The sequence below is a fragment of the Glycine max genome, chromosome 5 (genome assembly GCF_000004515.6).
Source record: "Glycine max cultivar Williams 82 chromosome 5, Glycine_max_v4.0, whole genome shotgun sequence".
NCBI classification, from domain to species: domain Eukaryota; kingdom Viridiplantae; phylum Streptophyta; class Magnoliopsida; order Fabales; family Fabaceae; genus Glycine; species Glycine max.
Window position 1 is genome coordinate 38,029,957 of NC_038241.2, and position 25,593 is coordinate 38,055,549.

General features: G+C 31.6%; 1 protein-coding gene, 1 long non-coding RNA gene and 1 other non-coding gene across 8 annotated transcripts; 1 reads left to right on the plus strand and 2 right to left on the minus strand.

The window, feature by feature from the left end:
* Positions 1 to 2,268: 2,268 nt before the first annotated feature.
* Positions 2,269 to 8,245, plus strand: DGK2 (diacylglycerol kinase 2). Of its 3 annotated transcripts, none has more exons than XM_041015613.1 (8): positions 2,269 to 2,648; positions 3,302 to 4,417; positions 5,170 to 5,545; positions 5,619 to 5,695; positions 6,162 to 6,281; positions 6,393 to 6,557; positions 7,511 to 7,648; positions 7,730 to 8,245. In XM_041015613.1, exons 2-8 carry the CDS (start codon positions 3,332 to 3,334, stop codon positions 7,880 to 7,882), a joined length of 2,115 nt encoding a protein of 704 aa, XP_040871547.1. In that variant the 5' UTR covers positions 2,269 to 2,648; positions 3,302 to 3,331; the 3' UTR covers positions 7,883 to 8,245. The 3 variants fall into 3 exon arrangements, with proteins under 3 accessions (XP_040871547.1, XP_040871548.1, XP_040871546.1); XM_041015614.1 differs by having other exon boundaries at positions 2,313 to 2,460; XM_041015612.1 differs by having other exon boundaries at positions 2,316 to 2,455.
* A 4,140-nt stretch (positions 8,246 to 12,385) lies between these two features.
* LOC121174906 (uncharacterized) lies at positions 12,386 to 14,976 on the minus strand. Of its 4 annotated transcripts, none has more exons than XR_005891601.1 (3): positions 13,376 to 14,940; positions 13,203 to 13,296; positions 12,386 to 13,032 (listed from the first exon to the last, which is right to left on the minus strand). It is a non-coding gene; the product is annotated as an uncharacterized lncRNA (long non-coding RNA). The 4 variants fall into 4 exon arrangements; XR_005891599.1 differs by having other exon boundaries at positions 13,949 to 14,926; XR_005891600.1 differs by having other exon boundaries at positions 12,386 to 12,611; positions 12,717 to 13,032; positions 13,203 to 14,916.
* Positions 14,154 to 14,296, minus strand: MIR166N (microRNA MIR166n). The gene has a single exon (NR_126721.1). It is a non-coding gene; the product is annotated as a microRNA MIR166n (primary transcript).
* Positions 14,977 to 25,593: the final 10,617 nt, after the last annotated feature.

Sequence of the window (25,593 nt, forward strand, 5' to 3'; positions counted from 1 at the left end):
TAATAAATGAGTATTTTTTATTAGTTTGTAACTTTCTTTTAAAGGTTACTTGAAATAATTTTTTCAAAACATTAGTTTCTAACTTTTAAATTTTTATATTTTTTTTTTATTTTTATCATTAATGTTTTTATTCAATTTCTTATTAGTTATCATTTTTAAATAAATAAATTTTATTATTTTTCTATCATATTATATTTTTTAATTACTTTAACCGTTAGTTTTATAAAATATTTATAATTTAATAAATTAATTTTTTAATTTTTAGATATCAACTAACATTTCACCTTTCAGTTTTGTGACACGTAACCAATGTATAATATTGTAAACTAAACATTCATACACATAAATATATATTAAAATATATTTTTCTAAAATAACAACTTTATAATATAAAAGGAATAACTCATATTTTTCTTTAAATTATAATTTATAATTAACACATAGTTAACCATGCAAATATTAAAAATAACTTTAAACGAAAACAACTTTTAATGGAGAGTTCGATCAACTTTAATTTAAAGATCTCACTGATTATTTTATGGATATCTAATCATAAAAACACACCTCAATTTTATGACTAAACAATAGTATTTCTTTGAATTGTCTTCGGAAAGATATGATTACGCGTTTTGATATAAACTTTAATTTCAGATGAACAATGAAACTATAGTTATGGGAGAAGTATAATTACAAATTCACCCCATAATCTGTTATATATGCATGACCAACCCTTGTTACTGTTTTGTTCCGTAGTTATGCATTGAGATCGCTAAGTCATCCTTACCCACCTAATAATTAATGATGAAAAAAAATATTGATTTTCTATATATACATATACAAAGATATTTGTGACATGAATACAGATTTGAGTTAATATTATTTTTTTTACTGTGGATTTAAGAAATTCATCCAATATATTCATGCCTATGGTAGAATCAACTTCTGGGGTAACTCTTGTATATATCCAGAGATATTCGGCAAGTAAAGGTTAATTTCGACAATTTATCAGCAAGGTTATTAAAGTATCACTTGGCGTGGGAAAGTGAAAAAGTATGGAAGCTAGTGGCTAATGATTCACATATATGTAAAATGCCTGGTATTCCAAGCATGAAGCACAGGGTACTAGTTGTATGGTTCATCTAAAACAGAAAGCTTAGCTTATACCAAAAAGTCATCACATTCTGAGCATCACATCCATAATCCATTATTGTGAATTGTGATCCCGAACAAAGTCATACCAGAGTCATTCCTAATAACTAGAACATTCATTCACGTTAACTTTTAAAGGTCACATCGAGGAAGAGACCATGTTAGTTGGGGGGAAATTAGATACGCCGTGGCATGATTTTCTTAAAACAAATATATATATAAATATAATTTTTCTAAAACAGATATATTAAATTTTCTTGATGTCACTTGATATATATTTATTTTAATTATATTATATAAGTAAATACTTATAATTATAAAATTTACATACTAAATTTTACCTTTGTAATGCACGTGCTGAATACTAGTAGCTTCTAAAAACGCATTTATTTAAGGATGAGAATTAAAATTTATAAAATAGAGACAGACATATTCAGTTTTTAGATAAGATTATTTTTAAATATATATAATTTAAAAAAATCATTGAAATATAATTTAAAGATAATATAAATATAAAAGATAAAAGAGATAATAGATTGAATTTGATGAAAAATTAATAAAATCATATATAAGGATAAAAGAAGAGAAACTTAAAATAATTGAAGAAAATATTATTTGAAATATTTATAGAAATATTGAAAAATGTATTTTCAAAGAAAAAATATAAAGATAAAAAAGAGTAGTTTAAAATAATATTTTTTTAACTATTTACAAATTATAAAAATAATGTAAAATGTACTTTAAAAAAAATATAAATACTTAATTTAATCCTTAAAAAGTGTAATTTGTTGACATATAAATCTTTCTTTTATCTTTGAAAGAGTAAAAATGTCACCATATCAATCCTTTCATTAAATTGGATAATGGATTCTAACTTTGAGATTGATATGACATCATTAAATATTATGAAATAGAATGTTGAGTTAGTATGATTAATTTGTCATGGAAATATGGATGAATTATTTTGACATTTTTAAACATTGTTAAAAAAGATATTATCTATCTTTGTCTCTTGTTAGCATGAGGATTGATATATCGGTATTTTTACACTTGCAAAGAAAAAAAAAATATAGAGACTCATATATATCAATAAATTATACTGTATTAGGAAAGTGAGTGAGGAGTATAAAATTGCATGGTAGAAGGGAAGGGACAAAAAGGTAAATAGAAGGAAACGCGTCTCCCATTGGTATGTTCCGGTGAATCCAACAGGGGAAGCGTGTTCATTGCGCCATGGAAATCCCGCCCTTTTCCCGTTTCTCTCTCTCATCTCACTGCTTTTCCCTTTTCATTACTTTTTGATCGAGTAAGGTGAAAAGGAAGGAAGAATGGAACGTTGAAATTTAAAATCTGATTAATGATATATAGGAATTGTATTTGTATTAAACTTTACTTGTTCGGAGGGGAAGAAGAAGAGAAGGGTTGCAACTATATATTCTATTCTGTTAAGCTCCAAAATCAAAATTCCCTCTCTAACCTAACCTCCATCCTCCATTCAGGTTTCACTCCAATTCCCCTCCCTGTTTCATTTTCATCGTGTTCTGTTCCGTAGATCTAATCTCTCTCATCGTTTTCTCACAATTCCGTTTCTTCCTTCCTTCATCTTATTTCTAGATTCCTTCCTAAGCTGCATTTACAATCACTATCAAAAGCGTTTTTCCGATTCATCTCGCATTAATTCTCAATCCCGTCTACAATTTTAAGCCAGCACCGCGCATGCCCTAGAAATTTATTTTTGTTTTCGTTATTAATTATGCAATTTGTTTCCGAGTTTAATTGCTTCTGCTTTTTTTGCTTTTTGTTTCTACGTGATATGATTTAGGATTAGGGAATGATGTAAGTAAGTAAATGTATCCTGATTTTTCATTTAGTTTGCCAGTTGAATTTGGTTCAATTTATTCATGTCTTTTTCTTGTGTCAATTTTGTGTTTCTCATCAAGCTAGTGAACTCCGTTTCGGATTTTCTGTTTTGTATTTTTCTGTACTGCAACTGTTCAATCATGCTTTGCTGCCCATACTTGCTATATTTTTTATGTTCTGTCTATTAATTGTTGCCAGTCAGTCAGTTAGATAACTTTTTTTTTCTTCTTTCAAAAAACAATAATTTTTATCCATTGCAATGTGTGACAGTTTGGCTTGCATTGTTATCCAGGTTTTATGTTTGTCGGAAGAGTTCAATCAAATGAGTTTAACCATGATAGATCTGGGGATTTCCTTTCTGAGGTTGGTCACGAGCCCTGATGCATCCAGTGCATCTATTTTCGGATGGCTGATAACTGGATCATTTGGACTAATGGCTGTGATATATGCTGTTCTCAAGTGGCAGCGAAGGTCCTCATTAAATTGGATTAAAGCTGCAGCAAGAGAAAAGAAGAAAGTTTGGAAAAAGTTTAAAGTTCCGCTATCGGAGCATTTGTGGGTGGAAGATTTTACTTATAGGGAACAGCCATCCACTTGTTGTTTCTGCTTGACTTCCCTTTGGCCTTCTCAAAATTTAGGTACAACAGCCTCACCGCGTACTCCTCTCCATCGTTGCTCTGTTTGTGGTGTCGCAGCTCATTTCCTTTGTTCTCAGTTTGCAGCAAAGGATTGCAAATGTGTGGCTCAGGCTGGTTTTGGCCATATTCGACATCACTGGTCTGAAAGATGGGTTGATGTGGATGAAAATCATGAGATGTCTGCCTTCTGTTTTTACTGTGACGAGCCATGTGGTGTTCCGTTTGTTAAAGCTTCTCCTACCTGGGATTGCCGCTGGTGTCAGCGCCTCATCCATGTGAAATGTCATAACAAATTGACTAGAGATTCTGGTGACTTTTGTGATTTGGGTCCTTTGAGGCGAATTATCCTTTCTCCTCTTTGTGTCAAACAAGTTGACGAAGATAAACAAGGAGGACGACTAAGTTCTATTATAACCTCTTCTGTTAATGGCCAGATTAGAAAGCGGCGTAATCGCAATAAAAGTTTAGGTGGTTACAATGCTAATGGTAAGTCAGATGGTTCCTCGATTACTGATGCAACATTATTGGAGTATGTGTTGAATGGTCTCCACTGGAATAAGTTCGGTGATGAGAAGCTTTTTGATCTTGTGAATAATGGTAGAGTATTAGGAAATGGTTTAACTGCTACGCCTAATCAAATCAAGAAATACACACTGGTTGGTTTGCCACAAGATGCAAGCCCACTTTTGGTCTTCATCAATGCCAGGAGTGGTGGGCAGCTTGGGCCTTCTCTTCATAGGAGATTGAATATGCTACTAAATCCTGTTCAGGTGATTTCTTTGTCTTTGATACACAAATGTTTTTGCTTTTAATTGAAGTAATGACATCTGTTATTAAGCATGTTGCAGATATATCTTTTAGATTTTTTTATTAAGTATTGATATCAAGTGCAAATTGTCTAATCATGAAATTTTCTCCTAACTATTTTACCTTGTACACTTGTGGCTATTTTTTGAATCCATATAATTCCTAATTATGAAGATTTGCAGGGTATGTTATTTTAAACCGTTCATTGTTCGTGAATTTTTAAACTTTAAAGTAATCCAAATGTTTTGGTGTTGTACTAAGCATTTAATCTTTCTTAATGTTCAAACTTTTTTTGTTTTGGTGAATTTCTTAAAGTTAATAAAAAGAAATAGAAGTTCTCATGTAGACAAAAGGAAAAAAAATGAGAAATTCAACACATGTTAAGCATAGTTGTGTTTTTTCCTCCATTCATGCAATGTGAGAAATTCAACACATTATGTTTTATCGAATTGTTATCTTTCAATTTTCTCGTCAAATAGAACTTTCTGTTGGTTTTCCCCCTTGAAATTCTTGTCTTTTTATAGTGGATATTTGTATGACAATACAGATTAATGTTTCATAGAATCCTACTAACAACTCTTTAAGAGCAAGCTATCTATGATTTCCCCCCCCCCCCCCCCCCTTTCTTTAGCATTACTTGTCTAGATATAGGTAATATTTTTCTTCCATGTCATAGTCTCAATGGACATTTTCTGCTTTGGTTATTTTACTGTAGATATTTGAATTGAGTGCTTCTCAAGGCCCTGAAGTGGGCTTGGAATTCTTCAAAAGTGTACGATATTTTAAAGTGCTGGTATGTGGTGGGGATGGCACTGTTGCATGGGTCCTTGATGCTATAGAAAGACACAATTTTGAGTCACCTCCTCCTGTGGCAATTCTTCCCCTTGGCACCGGAAATGATTTGTCCAGGGTACTTAACTGGGGAAGAGGCTTCTCTACACTTGATGGACAAGGCGGATTGACTATGCTTTTGCATGACATTAGCAATGCAGCAGTTACTATGCTAGATCGCTGGGAAGTAAAAATCGTAGAAGAAAGTTCTGAAGGAAAATCAAATAAAGTGAAAACTAAATCTATGATGAACTATCTTGGTAATACTCTAAAACAACAACTACCTGCAATTGTTTCTTAAAAGTTACTGACATCTTCAACCTGCTTTTATAGGCATTGGATGTGATGCAAAGGTTGCATATAAATTTCATATTACTCGAGAAATAAATCCTGAAAAGTTTTGTAGTCAGGTAGAAGTTCTCCCTTCCTTTATGTATATCATTGTAAAATATTCAATCGTGTTAGTCCATGTCAGTTGTCTGGTTTTCTTAAATTTCTTTCAACGTACTTTCTTTAAACTACCATTGCAAGACTATGTAATATTTTATAAAAATTACACTGCCGGTACATGCTTATAGGCTAAGCTTATTCTAAATTGCTCTTGTTAGCATTAGGAATTTAGGATGCTAAATCTAGTTGACTGAAATAGAAACCTATTGAGACTGATTCTTTTAATTTTTAATTTTATTTTTTTATTATAATTCATAATGACAACCAGGAGAGACCATGGTGAGGATTAGTGGATGGTCAGCAAGTATGGGTGTTATTATTTTGGCTTCTTTTATCTAGGGTATTTAACTTGTGTACAATCCATTCACTGCTTCCTTACCTAATACTTTTGGGTTTGTTAATCTCCAATGATAATTCTGTCAACAGTTTTTGAATAAATTGCGATATGCAAAAGAAGGCGCAAGGGATATTATGGACAGAACTTGTGCTGACTTGCCATGGCAAGTGTGGCTTGAAGTTGACGGGAGAGACATTGAGATTCCTAAGGTTAATTGCTGATTCTGATAATTATTTTCACATTAAGAAATTAATGTTTTGAATATTGTGTCCTCTATATTATGGGTAAAGAATCATTCCTTAATCCTTTCTTTCATACAGGATTCTGAGGGCTTAATTGTGCTCAATATTGGGAGCTATATGGGTGGAGTAGATCTTTGGCAAAATGGTTATGAGCATGATGATGATTTTCGTCTGCAATCCATGCATGATAAAATGCTGGAGGTGGTATGCGTATGTGGTGCATGGCACCTAGGAAAACTTCAGGTATAGGATATTTGAATCTTATGCACTTCTTAAATATCAAATCAAGTATTTATCATGATATTGATATTGTTTATTAAAATTATTCTACTGGACTACTGGTTGAAAACTAAATCACAAAAATATTTTTTTCTTATAAACTAATGATGTGAATACATTTAGGTAGGTTTTTGAGGTATTCTTTATTTTTTAAATGATATAAGTTATATATGTAGTTTAGTCATTAAAGAAAGTAATTCTAATACTGATAGTGCCAAACTGATTCAAATTTTAACAATCTAAAAGTTAAAGGTATTCACAGGTTTGGTCATTCCCATCTCTTCTTAATTAATGAAATAGGTCTAAATATGGAGCCTCTGTATCAAGATTTTATTTTATTTTGTATCCTTACTCTATATTGGACTCGGTGAAAACAAAACAAGACCAAGCTCCATAAAGGTAGAGTAGCCCTCAGTTAAGACTGGAATCACAGAGAATGCCAGAAAAGAAAGAAAAAAATTATTGAAATTCTTCAGCCACTGAATGACTGAATATTCCACCCTCCTAAAACTTCTCTACCTTAATTCTTGCCTAAACCTCTTACCCCTCTTCCTCACATTTATTCCACCTTCTGGTGGTAATTTCCAAATCGCTCCACTCATTCCCCCCATCCCCCCTCTTCATACTGCACCAGCTGTTTGGGTTGTTAAAAACCTTGTCTTCTGCTTATAATACTCCTATCCTGCTGGAACAAAATTGTTTCCTGTAAAGGATATCAGCAGTCTCTACCATAAAAACTTTTTTTTATATAAAACCTTGTCTGTTGAAATGATTACTTTAGATATTGTAGAACACCTATTGCAAAAGAGATTAATGTATTTGTACATTTATTTCACTTTGCAAGCTTATAAAACAGATAAAAGAAAATCTGAAGTTCATGGTAAATTAGTAATAACAATGCTTGATTTACTGTATAGGTTGGACTTTCACAAGCAAGAAGGCTTGCTCAAGGTAAAGCCATCAAGATACACTGTTCCAGTCCTTTCCCAGTTCAAATTGATGGGGAACCGTTTATCATACAACCAGGATACTTGGAAATAACACATCGTGGGCAGGTAATGGCATGCTTTCAAGTTTTTGTATAAATTTCACTCTTGTATGGAAGTGTTGATATCATGGGGTTCTTATATATTCAGGCTTTCATGTCGAGGAGGACTTCTGAAGATGAGCCTAAAGGACGAGCATCTGCAATTATGACAGAAGTATTACTAGATGCGGAGTGCAAGGGCATTATTAATGCATCTCAGAAGAAAGCTCTTCTTCAAGAGATGGCCATCAATCTTTCATAAAGATCCATCTCTGGTTCAGTTGTCCATGCATGGGTTTTTGACTTTTTGCCCTCTAAATCTAATCATTTTTGTAAAATCTTGGAAATAGAGATACAAAGATCTATACTCATCCACGAAGAGTGAAAAGTGTTCGGCGGCGTGGTTAAGGTTTCCGTTTACTGTTGTGTTTGTTGCGTCTAAATTTAATCATTTTTGTAAAATCTTGAAAATAGAGATACAAAGATCTATACTCATCCACGAAGAGTGAAAAGTGTTCGGCGGCGTGGTTAAGGTTTCCGTTTACTGTTGTGTTTGTTGCGTCTAACACCCCAAGCTGTGTATATTGTAACCGGGCCAAATATAATTTCATGAAATCCTTGTACTTGTACTGTTGTTACCACTGTAATGAGATCTTTTCTGGGGAAAAAAATGTTCAAGAGTGCTCTTAGTGCATTCAAAAAGTAAAAAAAAAAGTCTTTGATATTTAAAATTCTTCTAAATAATTCTGTTTAGTATACTACTGTATTTTAAATGTGTGGCAAATGTCCTCACGGCACGACATAAAAAATTGTGATGATATTAAGAAATCTTGTTTGAGTTGGATAGAATGATTATTAGTTTTGTTAACATTGAGTATTGATATTAGGAAAATAAAAGTAGAAAGTTATGATTAACAAAATAAAGAGTAAATTATTCTTCCTTTCTTGAGTCGTATAAGGGTTATACTGTACTCCCTCTCAAATTTAAAACATACACTACAGCTTGCCCCTTTCTTGAAGGTGTTCCAGCTCATCTAGTATTACCCTGATGAATTATTGCAGTGGGAGGATATGGGTTCAAATGCAAGTTTGGTGGCCATTAAATAAAGGGTGTTATTATTGGTCCCTCCACAAATTACTCTTGGCCCCTACTAAGGGATTGAGACTTTTTTATTTCAAAAATATTCTTTTTACGAAATTACGATTCCATTACAAATCAATTTTTGCTCCTCTTACCCACAACGGAATCACGATTTTATTGTATTTTTTTTAACTTTAATCATAACAACAGAATCATGATTCGTTGTTATATTTTGTGGCACCCCTAACAAAATAAAATCACAATTTCATTGTATGTAAAAGGGGTGAAAATCGATTTGTAACAGAATCACAATTCCGTTGTGGGGTTTGTACAACAGAATTGTAATTTCATGGGAAGAGTATTTTTGGAATAAAAAAAGTCTCAACCTCTTAATAGGGGCTAAAAACAATTATCATGCGACCAATAGTAATTCCTTAAATAAAAGGCTTTGCATGGTGGCGAATGGCAATCAAGAGTGGGTCTCACAAGGTCAAGTTTGGTGACGCTTCCACTCTTTTCAACTTTAATGACTGGCCTCTTTGAATAGAAAGAAAGTAAGGGCTTCTTTTTACACACCCCTCGTTTCTCTTTCTCTTCACATTGCTTATTCTTTTTTGTTTGACAAAATATTTATAAAAAAACTAATTTCCATAATATATTTTTTAAAATTTGTGACCCATTACTGCAGCTATATTACAAAAACTATTCTATGTAATTTATGTAATGTGTGGAAAAATTACCTTTCAAAAACTAGTTTTTGTAATGTACTCTCTTTGTTCTTATAGATAAGTTCATTTTTTTTAATCTCTTTTATAAGATTTATTTTTTAGTTGTCTGTTGCGTTAATTATTTTTTTATGATATATATTCTTATTCTCTCTCCAAATATTAATTACTCATAGGTGATAAGTAATTAAGTGGACAGAAATGAAGGATGAAGTTAGAAGAATAGTAACTAAATAAATTGCTTTTCTTAAGGAGAGGAGGGAGTACAAAAATATTACAAAATGAAAATTAGTTTATGCAATGTATAAAAATTTACTACATTATGGAAATTAATTTTCTTAAGTGAAAATTACGGAAACTAATTTCTGTAAAATTTGCGTAAAGCGGGAAAAAAATTTGTGATGACCCAAGTAGATTTGAAAGAAAAGAAAATTGAGAGAAAAATGAGAAATGGGTGCAAAAGAAGCAGGGTGCATATGGTGGGGTGTGTGGGAGGGGTGGAGGTGAGAGAAAGAAGGGGGGGACTATGGATGGGGGTGATATGTGGGAGGTTATAAGGAAAAGAAGAGGGTGAAGGTGAGAAGGAAAAGGGGTATTTTAGAAAAATAAAAAAACAAAAAAAGGAGGGAGCGAGTGAGGAGAAAAAAAGGAGGGATGCAAAAAGAAACCTACAAAATATGGTGAAGGGTAATTAATAGTCTAATACTCAATGGGTGTTTGGTTACGCGTTTGTGAGTCTTAGACGCGTGTAAGTTCGGTGATCTATATAGTACTTTTTGTGTCTTTTCTGTATATTACTATATTTGACGTAAAAACTATTATAAAGGCAGGTACGTAATGGAAGCGCGATCAAACACCCTCTTAATGTAAGAGCATCTCCATTCCTAGAGGGAAACTTTCTAGCTGTCATAGAATTTGTGTTTGCAAAACAAAACAACAAAGTAATTAAACTAATTTAACAGCTAGATTTGATTACTAAATATTTTTAATTTAATCAATTAATTTCAGCCTTTAACTAACTTTTTTAATTTTGAACTAGTAATTTATTTACTTATTCTTTTCCAAACACAGCCTATGTTCTATCAAAACAAAAACCATTAAAACAACATAATAGTTGGCTTGTTCACTAGTAACCACGTACGTTTATCTTCTTCGTGGAAAAGAGAACCATAAGATATTATTTTCTAAAACACATAATTTGGTTTTCTGTATACTGAATAATTTGGGCCTCATGAACCAATTAACTTGTTGTCTTAACCAGTTTTGTTAGGAATATATATACTAATTCTTTTTCATTTGAAAAAAAAATGAGAAGACTCTAATGAACAATGCAATACAGTCCTTTTAAAATTAGAAAGGTATTTCTTATATTTTCTAATAAAACACACGCACATAAAAGTGTTTCGTTTTTATTTAAATACACATTTCAATTATATTTGACAATTCAAAATAAATTTCATCAACATCAATTTGCAAATTTAGAACTAAATGTCCACGTAAAAAAAAATACATATTCAACTTTTTTTTAAGAAGAATTCAACAGCTTGTTCATTTCGGGTTTCGACGTCATCAAGGTGTTATTTGTATTTTATAACTTCTAATTAAACATAATCAGACTAAGTTTATAAACGTCATTTTATTTCCTTCCCATAAGTCACTTTTTTCGTAGGCATTTTTTTACACGGTCAGACACTAAATGAATGTAGGAGACTTCTTTCAGCAGAGATTGAGTTCACCATATTGTAGGAAACTAATCCTTTTGTTAAACCAAAGTCACGCCGATATGCATCTTTGCCCTCTATTTAATATATACATATATTTTCTCAATGTATACTTATAATATGAATGTATATGTTGACAGTAGAATTTACTTCGAGGGTTTTATGTAATATCAAAATGTGTTTGCACCAAAAAATGTTTGGTATAGCTAGTTAAGTGGGGTTAGGGAGGACTTTAGATGTGTCTATCAGTCTGAGAATAACAACATTACGCATACATTGTTTGATCCCAGAATCTTCTAAAAGTCATGTTTGATCCTTGGGTCGGGTGGGTTATACACAAATCGCTTGGATCAGTGACGAAGAAACAACTTGCACAAGTGTTAAGCTTATGCCACCTGTGTATTGGATTAAGACACGTGCCATTAATGGGTTCAAAACAAAAACGAATGAAGACATATATGGCCACTCTAGTACTATATTTCCCTTTCCAAACCTCACTAAGAAAGAGGGATGAAACATGATGGCACCCACAAAAATTGCATATCGATCTTCAATTCCCTTCCTTTCATTGTTTTATCCTAACCAAACAAATGATGACCCAAATCATTTTCTCTTCTTTTTATCTTTTCCCTACTATGTGTGCATACCAATTAATAGAAGAGAAATAGCTTGGAGTTCAAAAGGGAGAAAAAGGATCGATAAAGGATCGATATTCAAAACTCCTTTGATACATCACCCAGGAAAAGCACTGTTCTTTATGCCGTGGCATCTAATAAAAAAGAAAAAACTGGCCGAATAATAGTAGAGAGATATAAATTGAATGCTTCGTCTACGTACACATGAAAATAAAGCTATGAGCTTAAATAATTATAACAATTATAAAATCAAATTTTGGTATTTTGAAGAGAAAAAAAGTGGTAAGCGAAATACGCATGTTTTTCACTATATTCTTAAGTAAATTAACATCACATAATATTATTTTGAATTTGTTTATCACTGGTATAACGCATGTTTTTCACTATATTCTTAAGTAAATTAACATCACATAATATTATTTTGAATTTGTTTATCACTGGTATATATTGTTGTGAAATTTTAAATGTTTTAAAGATTTTGTTGCTGGCTAGCTAGCTGACAGTGTAGAAAAGCTAGCAGCTAGCTCAAATGATAATAAATTCATGATGAAGCTGTCAACAATAAAGGAGTGCAATTGTTTCACTTCTTTAAAGAGACCAAGGTTGTCATGAAACGATGCCCAAGTAGCTGTGTCTTTCTCTCAGTTTCATTTCCCAAGAAACACCAGATACTCTATACATTTATTTACTCTCTCTCTCTCTCCCTACAATGCTTTTCAATTTCAAATGCTAAAAGATCTCATCTCACTATTACTATTTCTACTATGACTCCACAAAAAGGCAGCATATGAAGCTGATATTGCTTATCCAACTTTTCCAGAGATGGTTTCTGCATTTTCAACAACTTTAGAAGCTCCATAAATACATTACACTAAAACACACATATCAGACACATAATAATAATAATAATAGAATAGAAGAAGAGAAGCTCTACTTTTCTCTTTCTCTTTTTCCAGGTTTAATTATGCATGCAGCTAGATGCACACATCTGAGTCGTCATGATAATGGAAGCTGGCAATGACATGGTGTGATCATAGATCATAATCATATAGTATCTGTTTCTCTAGCTAGCAAGAGCGACATAGACAGACACATAGATCATAATCCCTAGCTAGCTTCTCCTGATTCTCACTTCTTCTCGTTAACTGTTCCAGCACATCTCTTATTTCATTTCTCTTTCACATGTATATGCATCAGCAACTTCAGCATCTAGTGAGTGCATGCCTTCAACACTCATCACTGTCATTTCACTACACAACAAAACTACAATAAATTCAACAGTGCATCATGTTTCGAAACCTGACATCACACACATAAATATTTTTAGACTCATTTGAAGGTGTATGTTGTATGATAATTAATTTAATAACTCATTAAATACATATTTATTACTTGCTTTACTGGGTAACTGTTAATTTACCTGAAGTACATTCTTTCAGATGTTGATGAAAATGATGGCAAGTCTTTTTCCCAAGTAAAATTATGAAGTTGGCTTCCCTATAATTTTCACCGGCCTGAAAACAGGTTAATTGACAGAAAGCTGAAACATTATTCAAAGCTGAAAGGACTTTAGAAGAGGGATGTTAGAAAGACCTAAGAGGCATAGCAGCTAGTTGCAGATAAAGAAAAGAATTTCACATATGATAGGTTTTCACTATTGATGCTTTCATTCAGCTTTCTTGTCCACGTGAAATAAACATTCCCGCAGGTCTGAGGGCCTGTGATTAGCCAACTTATTTGTTAATAATATATTTTCATAGGTATCTTATCTCCCTAAAATCTTAATCTTAAATTAATACGACACCAGAAAACTAGACAGATTTGCTTTGTGCCGGTGAACATGCTTCTCTCTCTCTCTTGAGTGAATGTATGAGAGAGAAAAATAGGGAAACACAAAGAAGCTAGAAGTCATTTTGAAAAGATAACCGTTTGTTTAAAAAATATTATTACATCCAAAAATTAATAGATTTTCAAGCATGGACTAATTCTTCATAGAAGTGCCTTCAAATTAATGATGAAAACTAAAACTTTTCAATTTTCTCTATTTTAGCCACACACACATATGTAAACAAATTGATTCATTCATCACTAAAGTTCTAGCTTGGGATTTGGGAGAAGGTAGCATATTCACACGCGTAATATAAACGAAGGTAATGAAAATACAACCTTTACAAAACAAGATTGCCACCAGTGAGTTGAAAATTCTGACCCTGCAAAAACAAACTGTAAAAAGAGCTTTTTTGTTGTTGTTGTTGTGTGTGTGTGCAAATTGAGAGAAAGATGAAAGGAAGAGAAAGCCTTACCATAAGGGCATGCAAGAAAGATATGAAAATGGAGAGAAAGAAACTGAAAGGAATAGAAAACAAAAGTTGGGTGGGGGGAATGAAGCCTGGTCCGAGAATCATTTTTTCTGTGTGTGTGTTAAGAGGGTAAATTTCCATTGGAAACTTTCACTGATCTCAGTACTCTCCTCTTCCTCCATGACCTCGAGCCAGACAACATTCCTCTCAACCTCACCTTTGCAAGGAAACATCTCAAGTTCTCAACCACACACATGACGTGTGTGTAGAGAGATCCTTCAAAATAAAGAGAGAAGCTAGCTAGGTACGTAGCTACACCTATGATCTTGTGGTTTGAAGTTTGAAGTATAAACAAATGAAGGAAGTACTTTTGAGGGGAATGAAGCCTGGTCCGAAGCCTTATAGTTCCATCCACTGTGAACCTCCTTTGTGAAAAGCCTCGAGCCAGCCAACATTCCCCTCAATACCAACCCATCTCAACACAACACCCTTCAAAACCCTAACCCGCATTATATATAGCGAGCCCATGTGATGTGAGTGAGATGAGAGAGAAAAACCAAGCACTGACTCACTTACCACACTAAGTGTGCTTTTTAGCCACCCATTCAGATGTTCCAAAATTAGGCTTATGCAAAACGGAACTTAAACTCTAACTACTCATGAGCTGTAAGATAAGAATATGATAAACAAAAAACAACAAACAAAAGCAAAGCATCGTACGTAGTTAACTCATCACCACAAAAGACGGAGAAATTCTTTCAACAAACAACATCCAAGTGACTTCGATTTGTTTCATGTCACGAGATTTACTCAAATTTTACTAAATTCAGTTACCTAAAGTGAGCGCACACAGTTAAATTCATCCACACCCACTTATGTAACAATGCTACTATAATAAATAATTTATAGGATTTAATGTTGGCTAGCGAGAGTAATTTTATTTTTAATTTAAAAGATGTAGGGTTTTTTCTTATACTGTAGTATGTTGTGAGAATGACCTGATGGTGCCGGTCAACCAACCGACCCGTTACCTGCTACCAACAGTTGCTACTAGTCAAACACAGAACAAGACAAAATGAGGAGTATTTAAAATACACTTGACACGAGACAAGTATGCCTTTAATGCGATTCTTTCATCATTGCCTTATTATTTTAGCCTTTGTTATCCCTACTTTCAAACTCCTCTGTACGATACTTTACCCGCACGGCCACATCATATCACAATCACATACGCATACTTCCTTCCTTTCCTTTTCACTTTTCTTCTTCTTTAGCTTTCTAGTTTCTATATCTAATTACGGGTGAATTCTGTGGTGATTTTAGAATAAGATACTCTTGTTATCATATCTTTGTTATTGCAGTGATTTTATACTCTATCCGCAACTCTGTTTACTATACCTATCAAGATTTTAAGAAATAAAACAATACTATTAATCTATAAATAATTAAAGTAGTATTCTTTATTTAATTTTTGAAGTTGCTAGGCTATAATATTAAAAATACAATTATCTAGAGAAAAATCTGTACACTCGCTCGTTAGTTTAACGTTAAATATGTAATAGCAAGAATGATGGTGTAGACCAGAATTTCTCCACCCGACCTGTATGGTCTAGTTGAGCTAGAGAAAATAGTCTCAGCCTTTTGTGCTACACAAGTCTCGTCAATTATTGGACTCAACAGAAAAATTATGAGTCTCTAATTCTTTTAATAATAAAAAATATAAGTTAAATGTTATTTTTATGTTTTAAAATTTTTATTTTAATCTTTTATATTTTAAAAAATTTCATTTTGATCTATTCTTTTTATTTTTGTTAACAAACATTAGTATTATATTAATTTCAAATAGTGTGACTAAAAATATAAAAAAATTCAAAATTATTGTCATGTCATCAAATTTGAAGTTTGTCACCATTGTCATATCCAATGTTTATGCTCTATGTTGGTGTTGGGTCATGATGTGACTAAAGGGTGGCGCAATGGTGTTGTTTGGTGATGAATGTTGTAAATCTAATTTATTCATTGATGATGGTTATAGTGTTGAGAAGACTGTACATCTTAGTGGACAATTTTATTGTTGATAACTATTAATTATGAGTATATTTTGGGGTTAAATTATACAGGAATTTGTAATTTTTTTCTCCTAATTTTTCCTTTTTGAGCAAATAATTATTAAATTAACATTATTTAAGTTTTTTGCAAAGAATGTTAAAAGTGATAAATTTAGGATGCTTAGTAAGTAAAATAAAGCCCAAAAAAATATGATAACTCAGGAAGGCATGGCTAATTAAGGAAAGCAATGCTAACTAAGGAAAACAGATTAATTAAGGAAAGCAGAATACTTAAGAAAAACAGACTAATCAAGGAAAACAAATTAATTCATGAAAGTAAAGACAAACTTAGCGCAAGAAGTTTGTTAATCTGCATCTATAAAAGAATAAGAGAAAAGAAGAAAAAGACACACCAAAAATTCAAGAGGATACAATTCTTTATAGAATGTAAAGGCTAAAAGAAGGAGAAACAATCATTAGGAGTCATTCTTTTCCTTCATTCCATTTCTTATCTTTTTTCCTTTTACTAAATATTCCCTTCGTGCAATTGTAAAGCCTCCATGACAATGAGAGGTTAAACTCCATTTGTTGGAAACTTGACTGCCAACTACTCTTGATGTAATTTTTTTTCCTATCTATTTATGAATATTACATTTGTATTATTTTTTCCTGTGCTTAATATTATTGTTTGTGGTTTGATCACCCATTTGCATGATAAGTTTTAAGGGTAGCGTTGAGAAATATTATTTTCTAATAGAACTAGCAAAGGATATCTAAATAAAGTTATCACTAGAAATAAGTTGATATTTGTCTAGTCTGTTATATATTTTTATTCTTAATGTAATTTACTATTTTAAAATTAGGCTCTTTCATGCGGATGACCAAAGTTAGAGTATACAAGTAGATACTTGTGTAAATTGAAATAATTATAAATAGAGAAAAATCATTAACATTACATCAATAATCCTGGTAGGCTAAGTTCTCAACATTTTCATCTTCTAAATTTTCTTCAACAATAATATTGGATTTTCTCATCTTTTATGTCTTTAATTAATTAATTTAAATTTTTATTTAATATCTCCTCTTGTTTGATTTAATTTTTTGCCAATTTAAATTATTGTTTTTCTCATAATTTTTCTTTAATTTTTTTTACTAATTAAATATTCATCTATCTAAGTACAAACAAAATTCATATGGATATAATACTCGAAATTCTATTTTAACTTTACTATTTGGAATGAATTGATATACTTGTCAATTCATTAACAATTGTTTATGTTGTGGTTATGTTGTTTGTAAAAGAAGATCAAGAAAGTTAGAAAAATAGGTGGTTGGATAGATTTTAAAAAAATAGGAGTATTTTTTGCTGTTATTATTTTAAATTGATTATTTTAAAATTTAAAGTTAATGACACAATAATGTTTGTCAATAAAAAATAGAAGAAATTCTTAAAATGAAACTTTTGAAAATATAAAATATCTAAATAATTTTTTTAAAATTTAATGTATCAAAATAAAATAATATTAAATTATAATGGATCAAAAGTAACATTTAATAAAAAATTTAAGTAGGCATGACTTTATTTTCGCAAAACAATTGGAGGAATATTTTTTGAGAACTCATTCATTCTCCCATTATAAGTACTACTACTTTTATATTTATTTATTCGCCCCATTTTTGTTGAAATAGTATTGGAATTAAAGGTAGTTTACATATTATATAAAAGCATTTTATTTTACTAATAGCCTGAGCGATTAGCTTAAAATGTTTCTAATAAATGGCTTTGTATACCGTGCTTTATTGTCACATTTAACTCCATCCATTGGCAGCCACATAAAGGACGTTAATAAATACGTATTGTATGTATGTGCGGGTTAGCATGCTAGAAAAATAAAAGATTGATAGGTGTGATGACATGCTCATATACAGATGCGTCGTCTTGCATAAGAATGTTTGCAATGGCATGTGAGAGAAGTATATGTAAAAATAAGTAAAATATACTATATTAATTGTACGTAATAATTTAACTAGAGAAAAGACGTGGGCGGAAGAGAGTTAATATTTTATCTTTTAAATTTGCAAAGAAATGGGTTAATGAGCAGCATACAATTAGTTAGTCTATTTACGGTACCTAAATACCATTAGAATTTCATGTGGGGCAGATAAAAACTATCATAAATAGGGCCAGATATACACGTCTGACTCAACCAGTGTCATGTCTAATGTCTAGCTTCTTATAGGTCATCTCATTTTACAGTTTCAAGAAACTAACGATCCACTGGGTGAGTTGTAATATGTATTTTCCCACATTATTTTACGTTATTACTCGTGCTTGAATTTTTACTATTTCTTTCCTACGTATAAGGTAACGCCATTATTTTGATCGAAAATATATTATTAGTTGTGTTATCAAGTTTTTTTTAATGTGTGCAAGACTAATCTTTATGTAAAAAAGTATTCACGTCACTCCTTCTTACAAATATTTATTTTTTAATATTCGAACATCTAACCTACTGTAAATTCCGTGACTTAGTAAGTTTTTTTTAAGACTATTTGTTACCCAAGGAAGCAACATTTTTAATCATATATTATATGTTCGTCGAAAATCTCAAGTGAAGAACAAATTAAGCTGCACATTTTATGCGGATTGCCTATAAAAGAATTCTCAATTCATGTGACCTGATTATGTTATCGATAAATAGGTAAACATTTTCCAAGCTCGATCCATAGTCCTGTCTTCAGGGAAAAATCTAAATTTTATAAACTTAGACTGCACCATTTACGCCAATTGAGCCATATAAGAGACACGTGATTACACAATATACTTGAATTCAGCTGATAATGGAAACGTCAATTCAAGTGAAGTGATTTTTGTAAAGAGTCTAATTTAATTAATTAAATAAGATATAAGAGTTATTTTAAATTTTTTTACTTTTTTATGATGGATAAAAAAGTAAAATGACATACTTCAATAACTCTATCAGTATAATTGATTAAAATAAGTTTTTTTTAGCTTATTCCAACAAGTTTGTTAGTTAAATTTATGACATTTTTCCTGGTCTTGAATATAACAAAAAAAAATCAAGCTAATTAAAAATGTTAGTAAACATTATTTACTACTACAACATTAGTTAAATTTATGACATAATACTTCTAAAGCATAGTGATATTATTACTATTTACTAATGCAAGGATCCAAAGCCATAGAAGTTCACAAATAGTATAGCCGTATGACTATAGCTAGGTAGCTTGACTAGGTACACCAATTTTATGTAATTCATTCAATGATATGATATATGTTCTGCTTTTAAATTTTTGTCTTACTAATTGATCTGATAAGTCATGGCCGTTTTAGATTTGAAAGTAGTATATATCTTAGTTAAGCACAAGAAAGTAGCTAGATAGAGTTACGTATTGGTATAAAGATCGATGAGTGGACCACGCGTTATAACTTAGAGAAGAGATAGTAATTTACTTGCACTCCTGCACCAAAAGGACCAGTTATGTAGCATTAGAAAAGTAAGTTGAAGCTGTGGAACCGTATGGCATAGAACTTTTGTCTCACCATCTAAGTGAATAAAAGAGGAAAATAGGACGGCTTATATACTCTCTCTCTTTTTTTCTTTCTCAAATATAAGAATTTTTTATTAAATATAATAAAACTTCAATTAATTTTATCTTATTTAATATTATTATTTTTAAAATAATTTTTATTTAGTTAAGATGTTAATTTCAATGACTTGATATCAAGTTCCAAAAGTTCCAATGAAAGATAAATTAAAAAAATTATTTCTTCCGTCCTTGATTATAAGACTCTTAAAAATTTGTTTGTTCTTTTTATAATTTTTTTTTAATTTCTAGATACATTAATTATTTTTTATCTCCATATCCTATCTTAATCATATTCTCTCCAAATATTTATGAGAAATAGTTAAGTAGATAAAAAGATAAAAAAAAATAATAATATAAATAATTGATAAATTTAATGTAATTAATTAAGAATTCTTGTTGAGAAATGTGAATAATAGAAAGATCTTTATCACTAAGAACGAAAAAAAACATTTTTTGATTAAAATTAATATAAATAAATATGATTAATTAATTTTTTTAGTTACTATGATATTTTTTTATATTTGAAATGGGAGGAATAAATATATATACGAGGAGTACCCTAAAATTAATTTTTAAGACACCACACACACTCAACGGTGCTTCAAACTTCAATTCTCATGCATGCAGTTGGTAAAGACACTACTTTTTTTTGTGATATTTTTTATTTATACCGATAATAAATGAATGGGGTATGAGTGGGAGCGTGAAGACTGAAGTGTGTGTTGCGTGAAAGACGTCATGGGAAAGACGGCGAATAGGGAATGGGTGAATCAGAGCCGTTGCTTATGAGGATCGGAGGGCTAGAAGGGAGACCGGACATGTCGGTGTCAGCGGGAGCGTAGGATGGGGAGAAGCTGAGTAACGAGGAGGAGCACAACAACAACACCCCAAACCAAAAACACTTGTTTCACCTATCACCATTATATTATGAGTATGACTACAAGACACACCAGCACCTCTTCACGTGGACCTCTCCAACACCAAACACACTCCTCCTTTCTTCCTACTACTTTTTCAATCAAAATACTTTTTTCTTCTTTTTTAAATTAAAAATACTAGAACAAAGAGATATTGAATAGGAAATCAATTACACAATAAAACTATCTGTATAAAAACGTCTGGAATATTATCCTCAAGACCCATATTGCAGACAATTCTACCAATTGCTATTTATTAATTAGTCCTTTTAGGCATTAGAGGCTATTACTAAGAGAAGTTACTCATCAAGTCACTTTTTTTTTAATAAATTTGTTATTTCTTAACTCGAGAGTTAAAAATTAATTTCTTGAAATACTAAAATTTATCTAAGGATTTAACCTATTCTTTAATCATATATTTTAGGAATAAAATTATTAAGTCAAATCTTTTCTTTTTATACAATGATTTTTTCTTTTTACAATATTAATTAAACTGAAATACTAATATCGTAACAGTTATTTACGTGTTAATAATAAGAGTATTGTGGGATGTTATTATTTTTCGAATATTTTAGCTTAAAATTACGAAAATATTAATAATTTATTTATCTTTAATAAATACTACATTTAGAGTAATTGAATTGTTTAATTTAAAATGAAGGGCGAGGAGAAGAAGTGAAAAAAGAAAATGATTTATTTATTTATAGGAAATAGGGAGTCAAAGCGGTGTGCGTGGAATGGACGGGTGAGATTCTCCGAGCATGGTACGCTGCAGGCATGGGCATGTGATAGCAATAAATGATGGTTGGTACGGCGGGGGTGTGGGACCCGTGGGGAGGGGACAAGAGCACGTGGTGTGAATTGAAGACTTGGGTCACGTGGGGGACCAGCAATGGTGACCAGATAGGTTTGGTTCCTGTTACTGTTCTTGTTCAAGTAGGGACCACCCTTTTCAATTCAATTATGGGCTCATCACTATCTTATTATTGCTAAGGCATCTTCAACACCCTGTAGCTCCGCGACCCTCTATTGCGCATTTCTCGGGCCCTCCCCTAATATACATATCACCTGCATGTCCCCTCCACTGCACATCAATCTCACTTCCTATTATCACATTATTAACAAAAATATAATAAATACTTCCTTGCTTTCAAACTAATTATTTTATTACGTTATTTTACCTAGATAAATAATAATAATAATAAAATTATATTATTATAAACTTTTTTATTCATCATTAATATAATAAAAAATATAATAAAAAAAATACTTAATGTTACTTCAAAAAATTAAAATAATAATTATTTTTATTCCTTCACGATAATTATAATAAGAGGGATAAAATACTCAACTTAAGTAAAAGTGCATCATGATTAGTATGTGAACAAACTATACACTAATTAATAACTCAGAGAAATAAAACACAAGAATGAACAAACTAGAATCACATACTGTCAAGTTGACGCTTTTAAGACCCGCAGCTCATGTAGAAACATTGTACAATACTAGTAGTATCTCTCAAGAATAAAACAGGAAATTAACATTGACAGATAGATACTGGGTGTCTTTGACAAAATCAATGGATAAGATAGTTAAAAGCTACAAGATAGATAAAATTACTAGTTAAACTAGCTACTCATATTTTTAAAATAATATAAAATGAACTCATTTATGAAAGAAGCTTTTAAGTACTAGATTAATTAGAAGTCTTGGGCAACACAGTGATTAGAGAGAGTATCTATAAGTAAGAAATTAAGAGGAAGGGATGAGGTTGTTGTTTTTAAAAACGGTGGGAGTGAGTGGATGAGGTATCGAGTCTCAATTCTCGAGCCATAAGCTCAACAGGAAAGCTATGTCCCAATGTTTTGACTAATCAGCGCAGACATTTATTACCGTCGACTTTATATATCTAGATCTGTGCATGTCAAGCGCGGGGGAATCCAAAGATGTTTCTTTCAACTTCCAAATTCAAAACCATTTTCTTTTTCACATCCCAACAGTTAAGCTTTACTAGTATGTTTTTAATTCTTCATTGCATTAATTCTCACAAAGGATCGAACTTATTAATGGCTACAAAAGAAAGCTGAATTACAGGACCACTGTAATGCCATTTTCATGTTGATCAAATCACATTTCTATTTTTCCTTTTAATAAATGCATGGTAGGTCTTGTGGGTAGAAATAAACGATACTAGTATCTGTTTTAATTTCTCTGACCCTATGTCACGCCTTATTAATATTCCCTCACATCTTTTTGTCCGAATTTTTTTCATATTGAAAATGAGCCCACTGCCGTACCATGTTTCTGGCATTCCTAAATGCTTCTTCATCTTGATGCATAGGCAGGCTCTTCAGTAGAGAATTGCAAAACAAGACATCATTACATCAATGACAATATCCATACACACATTCAGCATCAGGACGTAGGGTGACAATTAACAAGATAAAGGTTCATATAATTGCACCTACTACTACAATTTACTAGAACCACCTGGTTAACTTTTCGGGGAACAAAGCGAATGACAAATGGCATTTGCTTTATGTGTGTAACTTGGCAAAACACAAAGCACAACTAGCTCCCTTTTGGGGTGTAAGAGAGACAGAGAGAGTAAAAAAAATAGGTAGGGTGAGAAATTGACATGTGTGATAAGTGATTCGATAAATAAAAAAAATGTGTATATAAGAATACGTGATCAAATAAAATAAAACTCTACACACACGAACAACAGGATTCATAAACAGAATTGTAGGCAAAATACCACAAAAATGGTAAAACAAGGAACGAAAATGAAGAGCAGATTTTCATGGCATGTGCACTAAGTTAAGCTATCCTACATGTTAATTTAAAATAGCTAAAGATGGGACATAGAACAAAAACATCCCCAACTTTACTCAGATAAGAATTTCCCTCAGATCTAGTACTACATAACTATGTGTAACAATTTTTTCTGTCAGCCAAATGTTTGTTAGGGCATTAGGCCGTTAACTTCCTTTTTTTTTATGACAACTATTAGTTGCTAATATTATTAGTTTTTGTTAGTGGAGACTTCATCAGTCCATCTCAATTTGCTTCAACTTAAGCTAGCAGTGCCCAGGAGTTACTACTCAATCGTGGAAAACCCTATCTTTATGGCTTTCTTCCTTTTTTGGGCTTTTTGATAGGACACTTTTAGCTTTCTACAAGGCACCACAGAGGCAGTAAGTCTTACGTAAATGCATATGCATATCCAGACATTAGCTTGATGGATATTGTAAAGCATTTGTGAACTCATTTACTTAAACAATCATATCTTCAACAACTCTACTGCAAAGGATATGCATCATTACAAACCTGACAAACAGAATACTTCAACAATTAACCATGGAGTTTATCAGGTAGATGCATGACATCTAAGGAGAAACTGGAAAAAAATAAATAAGAATCATAATACCAGCATTCAGTTACAAAGAGAAAATAAATGAAATAACCAAAATAATGTAATAATCACTAAATCAGCACAAGGTTAAGTTCAGAAACTGATTAACTCTGCCTTTCATGACACAGGTGATAGGCAACACATGCAATTCTGACTAAGAAAGTTTACTAATCAAGGACAGTTGTTGCATTATTCATCTCCTCCAAGCTCCAAGTGTTGAATGTTTTTATTGATGAATTAGTCAATAGAAGCAGTAGATGGTGTAGAGAAAAATAATTGCTATCAGTTCAACATAGCAGTATACAAATATCTATTTCACCGAATATTTAAAAACAGAATCATTTCCCGCAACATTTACATGAAATGAAGAACACATACCACAGGTGAATTCCCAATGAAGGGCAACCAAGGGATGAGCAAAAAGAGAACACATATACATAAGTTCAAGTACTATTAGTCCAAGCCAACTTTAGCAACTAAGCAGCAATATGCTTAATCAAATCTTACACCCAAAATCCCAAACAGCCTAGGTAATAGTTAAAAGCTTGAAGACAATAGATCTTCCTTAAATTAGAAGCAAAGAGGCATTCAATTCAACTTCAACAGCACATCTCCTCCATAAACCTTGGGGCATTCTCACTTCATGATTAAGTATACCAAATATAGACACCATGCTTGTCCATTCAATTTTCTTAAAAACTAATTAAGTGTTCAGAAGAACTTTTGAGGACCTTATTTAGGCTTATGACTCCTATAAACTCTATTTGGCTTATTTCAATAACTTCTATGGTCAAATTTATGACATAAGCTCATGTGATAAGAGCTTATTGATCAAGCACTTAAATCAGTTGTTTACCCAAACACATATTCATACTTAGGAGTTTTGCAGACACATTTTGAGTGCAAAATGGAAACTTAAAGTTATAAGCTTCATGTCTACGAATAGGATTCATCAGTAGCAATTAAAGGCATTTTTATCCTCTTTTTTTGATATTTCAGTTTGTGCTTTTGTCATGCTTGAAAAGTCAAGTACAAGTAAATATATAAATTGATATTATATTAAATCATGATGGAAAATAATCAATGACGGAAGAGAATGAGATCAGAATGTTTTGAGTCCTTTTGGTAAGAAATTGGGCACCATCTTGATAGAACAATAGGCTGTAGTAACCATTTAATAATAGAAATTATCACCCTTGTAAAGAATAGCTTTCTTGCCCAAGAATCTATTACCATTGATTCTATATTTATTTCTCTTGAACTAATACATAGAGCAAAAAAATTTCATCATCTTGTTTTATTTCTTAGGGGATAAACACAAGCTAATTATATGCTCCGATTTTATATAATTGGCATGACCTATGACAATCCTTCTAATGGTATCGGTATGCACTCTATAATTCTTGATTCCCATCTTTCATGTTGTTACTTGTTAGATGAACAAAATTAGAAATAAAGCATAAAAATATCAATTAATGCGGCCAAATATTGTAAAAGAGTGGGGAGAAAGGCACACAAC